At 34.3% G+C, this 7,620-nt stretch overlaps 1 protein-coding gene across 1 annotated transcript in view; it reads right to left on the reverse strand.

The window, feature by feature from the left end:
• Positions 1-185: 185 nt before the first annotated feature.
• The window catches only part of LOC111395538, a 9,175-nt gene continuing 1,740 nt past the window's right edge, over positions 186-7,620 (reverse strand). The window contains exons 6-20 of the mRNA XM_023021559.1: positions 7,360-7,494; positions 7,134-7,252; positions 6,261-6,425; positions 5,983-6,088; positions 5,196-5,301; positions 5,000-5,110; positions 4,205-4,368; positions 4,005-4,122; positions 3,301-3,525; positions 2,744-2,934; positions 2,381-2,548; positions 2,170-2,275; positions 1,912-2,049; positions 1,654-1,812; positions 186-455 (exon numbers count right to left, since the gene is read on the reverse strand). Of these exons, the coding sequence (XP_022877327.1) occupies positions 201-455; positions 1,654-1,812; positions 1,912-2,049; positions 2,170-2,275; positions 2,381-2,548; positions 2,744-2,934; positions 3,301-3,525; positions 4,005-4,122; positions 4,205-4,368; positions 5,000-5,110; positions 5,196-5,301; positions 5,983-6,088; positions 6,261-6,425; positions 7,134-7,252; positions 7,360-7,494 (2,266 nt within the window). The 3' untranslated portion in view covers positions 186-200. The remainder of the gene's footprint in view (positions 456-1,653; positions 1,813-1,911; positions 2,050-2,169; positions 2,276-2,380; positions 2,549-2,743; positions 2,935-3,300; positions 3,526-4,004; positions 4,123-4,204; positions 4,369-4,999; positions 5,111-5,195; positions 5,302-5,982; positions 6,089-6,260; positions 6,426-7,133; positions 7,253-7,359; positions 7,495-7,620) is intronic.

Below are 7,620 nucleotides of genomic sequence, written 5' to 3' on the forward strand. Positions count from 1 at the left end.
ACACAACCATTTACGTTGAATGTTCTTCTGTCCTAAGAGAACCTATCCTAAGAGAGGACCTAATAGCATTTTTGGCATGAAGGGTTGGATAGTACCGGAAGGTATTAAACGGACCAGAAATAGCTAAAGTTTTGTTCATTATGCTGTCGAGTCATCTTTTATTACTTGATAACAAACTTGCTCTCGTATTAAAGCCAAAGTTAAACTAGTGATATGAAGCAACTTACATTGCTTGCAAGCTTGACCACTATAGCTTGAATGTAATTCTTGTACTTTGTTCGCAGCAGGACCGTCACAGCATTCATCTGCTCCCCAAAGGTAGATTTATGATCTCCATTTACAGGCATATGATCTCCATTTACAGGCAAATAGGAGTTCCATGACTTCAGCTTATCCTCAACTCTACAGTGCAGAACATCGAGAATTCGCTTCATAGTGTTTAGAAAAGTTCCCAACTGCCAAATATGAAAAGGTGAAAAATTAGTTTAATACAGAGTTAAATGTAGTAGACATGCAGTATTTTATTGGTGATGTAATGTTGATTCCTTTTGGTTGAAGACTTCATTGAAAATTGACCAACACATGGAATCTCAATATGTATGTTTTATAGATAATTAACCTGCATGTAACCTTCTGGTTTTTCAATAAATGTAAATGGAAAATTAAGGAAACATTTAAATTTTTAAGAATTGCAATAAGAAAATTAAGGGAAAAAAATAGCCACACCAACACGTACATCTAAATCTGAGAGCTAGTAGCAATTCTTCAGTGAATTAGCCAAAGGATAAAATCTTGAAATCTTACTACTTTCCAAGTTGATGAGGAGACAAAAAAAAGAGACCTATTTGTTCTCTTTGTTTGATTATTCCAGATCTGGCTGATACATAAGTTTTTATAGAACATTGGAGTCCAAGAGTTCCAAGTTTAGCAAAACTAAGACACAATATACGGATAGCCCTTTGAGCTATGATGAGAAGATGGTGGTGGAGTCAGAACACAAAACAAGGTACACGAATCCTATGAAATCTGAAAATTTATCCACCAAGTTAACAGGAGGGTTCGTAGCGCGGATCTTTGACCAGAGATACTTATAGCAACCACTGTAGGCCATTATGACAAATATTCAGTAAAAATGAGATGTTAAGATGGATAAAATGGAAATGAAACTAGACATTAAAGAGTGGATGTATCACCAATAGAGGATACTTAAGAAGGATGTCTTAGAATGTAGAGACATTTTTGCATAGAATTACTCCTTTGTTCACAAGAGTGGTGAAATCTAAGTTCGTTACAAAAGAAGCAGTTCCAGATCTAACACTATGGCAAAAAACAATTTACCTAACTGATCTCCAGTTTTTTAGGAACAAAATTTAGCTTGTGGTTCTTCTTGAGGCAATGACTAGGTTGAAGGATTTTACCTAGAAGATTATTTTTTTTTTAGCAAAAGTCAACATTTAGTTTGAGTCATTCATAAATAGAAAGCAATATGAGCAGGGGATAAGTCATCCAATGGAAATCTTTAACGAAAGTCGACGTCTGCTTCCGGTCTTTCGAAAATAAAACCTGATTGCTACAATGTCCTAATTTAGGACCCTTAGGACTCAAATCGCACAAAGGACACCACTTGAGATAATATGCATAGGTTGCACACACCTGGCTAGGGATGGAATAATGAGTAGCTGACTGCCTCCTAGCCAATTTCTGAACTTGTATGCCGATTTTTTTTGGTATGCTATCTCTCAGAGGAGTCAAAATATCGCTATACTGCCTTTCCAGTGCCTTGATTATTGCCCTTTCCACATTTGCCGTAGCCTTAAATATCAAGATATGTTAAAGAAATATTAACTTATTAAATGATGTCAATACTGGAGGTAAATAATGAAATCAATTCTGAGTAACAATATAACTCACATTCTCTAGAATCAATGTATAATGGGGCCATCTGTTGATCACAACTTCGTATTCCAAAAGCATTCTTGTCATTTTTTCGAACATTTCTTCAGCGAAGGGAGAGGTTGAATATTTTGTAACTACTCCTGACCAAGGTACCTGCAAGGAGAAAATCAAAGGGAGACTGTAAGGCTATATTTCAATACGATAACTGCTGTAATGTTATGGCTCCAAAGTCTTGGATGAGGAAATTGATCAAGAAAACCTCGAAAGAGATACCTTTTCTAACTTGCATATATCAAGCAAGTTAAGCTGTAAATCCTCTATCCAGACCATTATGTAATTATGGTACAGATCTTTCGAGTCTATGCCACCTTGCACTGGCCTGAAGCACAGTAATTTACATACTATCAGTTTGGAAGCTTTAAAATTTTACTGGAAAATTGGTTTTGCTATATTGGCTATATTCAAGGATGTTAAATTTGTAAACCTGATATTCCATGATTCAAGACTCCTCTCGAAATCAGAAACTGCTACCAAAAGTTCATTCACATGTGGCATGGGGCTCGATGGAGGCCATGCTGCAAGAAAACCTCTAAGCCTCTTGCTCAACTCAACACTGTAAACTGCTGATGTGATGCTTGATAAATCTATTGAACTGAAAAAAAGAAAACAGATATCAGTTGAATGCATAATTTGATAATTTCATCTAATCAATGACAACATGTTTGGAAAAGCTTAACTTTTAATTTAAACTGGTCAACCATACTCTTTTATCAACACATTTTGTAGGACCTACACCTTACGATTCCAAAACCAATAAGCACTTAAACAAGCACTAAACTTGTTGTACCTGGGGAGTATGTGCTGATTATGGATCTTGATATCAGCATGGATTTCCTTGCTTATGTTAATGCAAAGATTCTTCATCTTCAAGTAAGCCGTGGAGATTGTAACAGAATCCATGATGAAACCCTCTGAGTTACAAGAAACAAACTCATCGGTCTCTAGCATGTGCTTGCGACACCTTTTTGTTGCTGCAGTCTATTAAAATGGCCCTTTAAATTAGACTTCTGATTTCTGTAATATATCAATAATTAATAGGAACCAGATATTCTAATTCTTAAGTCAAATACTATGATGTATCCCTCCTCTAACTGCATGAGGTTTTAGATGAGGTGATTTATCAGAGATGGATAAAATGGAGGCATGTTGAAGACTAAATTGAAATAAATAAATGTTTAATTTATTTTTTTATCAATTTAAGCTTTTAGACGAGGCTATTCAAGACAAAATAATCAGGAGTATATATTTAATTACTTGCCCATGCCATAAAGGAGGGAAAAATAAATAAGAGAATGTAGTTAAGAAAAGGCACTTCCACAAGTTTTAATGGTTTGTAAGATGTACCTGCAAATAGTTTTTCAGCATGATTTGAGCATCTTGAGCAAGTATATCATGAAGAAGGGTGAAAACTTGTATGGCAGGAGATAGGGCCGGTGCAGCAATTTCTGGTATTGTGCCCCATATGTCGTTTAAACCTGTAGGAGAGTTTTCATCTAGCGACTTGTAGTTCTGAAAGACATCTGCCAGAAGACTCTCAACTTGGGTCTTGCAATCCAACAAAATACTTTTCTGTTGAAGTACAAATTAGTAACACATGGAGTACATCAGAAAACTAAAAAAAGAAGGGAAAACTCTATGACACCCAATGACACAAATCAAAATCAGTGGACATCTGTGGTGAGCTCACATTCAAGTGGTGGTTATATCATTTTTCTCCTTTTCACGGAACGTGCATTAGCAAAAAACACCTCAAGTTTGTCATAGCAAGCAGCCACAAGACATTTGTAATCATAAATCTACTGTAAGGACTAACATGATGGGAAAAAAATAGTGGTAGTCCTAGATAGAGAAGCAAACCAAAATTAAAGGCACTATATATTATAATTCTATATAATTCAATTTGTAATGTCAACATGTCCATTTTTTCCTTGCAAATAGTTTAAAGTACTTTTTTTTCTAAAAAGGGGCAATTTGTGGAGAGTTCCGGGCTCTCAATAGAATTTATGATAATGCATAATGTGATTATTGAGTGTTCTTCAAAGGCTTACTTCTTGTCTTGTTAAACTTCTCTCATTCCTGGCCTTAATGATTGGCACAAGCAATTCATGCATGAATTCTAAGCAATCTTTCCTAGGAGTGGCGACATCCATGACATGAGAGAGATATCTGCAAAAATCCAAATTCAGACATATCCTAATAAAAATATAGTGCTGTCTATATATTGATCAGGCATATCTTGTTTAGATACCTTAGTTTAGTATACGAATCTGATACTCCATAGTACTCGGCGAACTCTGTTAGGAGCCACTTCCAAGGCCCAACTATGCGTAAATTTCGTGCATGAAACTGATGAGAACGCATGGCAGCTTCCAGCAATAGGTCGTATGCTAGAGTCTCCACAATATGTCCACTCTATCATGTGCAGCAATCCAATAGACATGTAAATGACAGGTCAAATTGTAAATATTTATTGTATTTACTAGGAGAATATCTCCAGTATCCATTCGTAACTTAATAAAATCTTAATTGTACTTGCAGAAATAAAATTAAATTTGGACTTAGTTTGCCTAGTGCATACTAGGAAGTTTTAGGAGATTTAGAATTTCCATTTAAGGCAAAAGGTAATCTAATACTATATAACTTAACCCTGATAAATGCTGGTATTAAGAGTTAAAATGCCTGACACCACTGGAGTTACCATTTGTGTAGTGAATTTCCAATAAAGCACAAGGCTTTGTCTTTTCTAACTTTGCACGATCATTATAGTATTTGAAATACCTGTCGTTACTGGAGTTACCAGTTGTATAGTGAATTTCACTATTTTGTAGAAAAAGATTCAATATAGAATGTATTTTGGCAACTGAAAACAGAGAGATCAAGTAAAATGTTTAGCAGAAATAAATTAGTGTGGCGAAATGTTATTTCCGCTGCCCGATTCATGGGAGCCATGTCTAGGTAAAAGTTTATTCTCTACTACTTTGACTTGACAATAAAATAAAATAAAATAAGAAGAATCATCTTGGGTTGCAATGGTATATCAAACCTTCATATGCACTGCTTCATCGCTTGTAAACGTACTACCAATGAAGAGCAGGACCTTCCCGACACATTCGTGATCATTCTGATATACGGGCCACCATCGAGTTCTATCATTCTGCATTAAGTAAGAGCAACTGACATTGGTTGACAACAATGCATAATGACAATGAAGAAATCTTGGATCATTAGATAACACTTACAGGGTTGTCAGTCATGGAAGAAATTGGAACTGTAGCTTGACCTTGAACATTTTTCTTTACGTCCTGGACTTCAAGTAATATAACATCTCCTTGGCTCTCGGGAAAACTGAAACCAAATGCTCATAATTGAGATCGTTCTTTAGTTATTTAATTATTTTTTTTTAACTATAATGTATTCATGCAAAGTTAAACCCTGAAATGATCATGCTTGGATCATAACCATTCAAAAATTGCAGGAAGACTATTAGTTATGTTTTTAATAGGTTCGGTGAAATAGTATGGGGGTGTGCTCAACTCTGAGTTTGATGAATTTTTAAAGAGTATAAATTCTAATGAATTTCGTGGATTTGAACAGATTTCTGTAAGAATCTTATTAAAAATGGTGAAATTTCAAAGGAGGCTGTCATAGGTATTTTTAAGCTTCAAATTCATCAATATCTTTTAATCTATCTTCCAATGAAATCCTTATAAATCCATGAGTTGTTGAGTATATTTAAATTTTAAAGGATTCCATTGAAATTTATTAAAATTTCTGTTGGAGACACTTAAATTTTAATGGATTTCATTAAAACCTCAACTGGGGATACTTGAATTTAGAAGGACTTCTAAAATCCATCAAAATCTCAGTTGAGCACACTAAATCAAATAAAAAGAGAACCTCATCTGGAAATCTTGCAAATAAGTCCGATCATCTACAATTTCTTTTGTCAAGTATCTAAGAGTGGTACATAGAAATGCATAACCAATAATTTTTATTTATCAACAAACGGACTAAATAGCAACTCACAAGTCATGGTATTCTCCACTCCCAGGCTGCAATGAGATTGTAGAACTAGGTTCAGGTTCATTATTTTCTGCTGAACTCTTTAGCTGAACCAAGCATGACAATGACTCTGTAATTGATACAGAATTAAGAAAATTATTAATATATTTTACAATGTTCACAGCTTTTATTTGAAAATGCCAATAGACGGTCAGAGGACATTTAAGTTGTTTTCATGCCTCGTGTACTATTAATTTCCTGGTATAAGAATCTTCAATAAGAAATTACTGAGAAGCACAAACCTTCACACACTGACGAAAATGGACTGAGTTTTAGAGAACTGATTCGATGTTTCACTAATGATGAAACATGTCGGACATAGTCAGCCCCTGCTTGAATGTAGATTGCACTTCGCATTGAATCTGTGTTCTTTAGTTTTCTTCTTGGTATTATCAGGAGCTTCTTAACTGCCAAAAGTAAAATTTTCCATTATTATACCCAACATATAACTTTTTACAGAAAATTTCCTCAGCTTTATCCAACGGATAATGCTACTTGTACATAAGTAGTTATATAATGGTTTACAAACAAATGAGGTGTCAAAGAGAGTGAAGAAGTTCTTTTTTTTTTTTTTTTTTTTTTTTTTTTTTTATTTTTTTGGTTGAAGAAATTCTGACTCAATCATATCTCACCACATCGTTTTTATGTAAACCTATTATGTACAGTCGCACAACCGTTATCCATCAGTGAGGTTTACTAAAACATACCGACAACGCCCTTATTATATTATTATTTACACAAAATAAACTAATTCAAACTGACCCTCAAAATTTCTATGTTCCATGAGCATTGAAAAATTAAGACAAATTCTTTTTTCAGAAAAAAATAAGTTCATATTGCTGAAAATGAAATTTTAATAATTAAAATTTTCTTCCCTCTTACAACTGTTTAAACTTTTAGATCAAACTGTTCAATATTTAAAAAAGAGCATGGATAGGAATTGAGATTAAGTCTCACACTACTCATTTATAAAGGAAAAAAAATCTAGTATGTACACGAATGAAATTTAAAAATAATTGTCATGTCTCTATCAGCTTAATCCTGCAGCATTTCTTTCATTGCTTCAAATAGAGAGAAAAAAAATGCAGTTATTATCCAAGGAGAAAAGGTTAAACCTTCTACACGAATCTTTCCAACTATCCTTTTTCCTTTTAAGGTTGTCATCTGTTCTCTAGTCTTAGTGGAAGTTTCTGCTTGTTTTACTCCTCGAGGTTGCAACAAAATTTTGTGCAGTCTAGAGAAATAAGAAGTCAAAGAGAAAACCTTTTTAGTACATTTGATCAAACTAGATTTCATGCTGGAAAAATCTTGTAATTGTGTGAACATTAGAACTTTAGATACCCAAAGGCATTACGAAGAAGAAGGCACTCATCGCGAAGAAATTCTGGTGCCTCTGTACATCCTCTTGCCCAAGCATTTAGGCATAAGCGAATGCAGGCATCATAAGCTACAAGTACTTGCCATGCATTTTGACCACTGTTATCAGGGGCAAAAAAAAAAAAAATGGTTGAGAGAAATAAGCCTAATTTCAAAACAACACGTGTCTAAAATGTAGATTGAATATTATTGAACAATATTTTTTTTTGGGGGGGGGGGGGGGGG

Source organism: Olea europaea, chromosome 6 (assembly GCF_002742605.1).
Source record: "Olea europaea var. sylvestris chromosome 6, O_europaea_v1, whole genome shotgun sequence".
Taxonomy (NCBI): Eukaryota; Viridiplantae; Streptophyta; class Magnoliopsida; order Lamiales; family Oleaceae; genus Olea; species Olea europaea.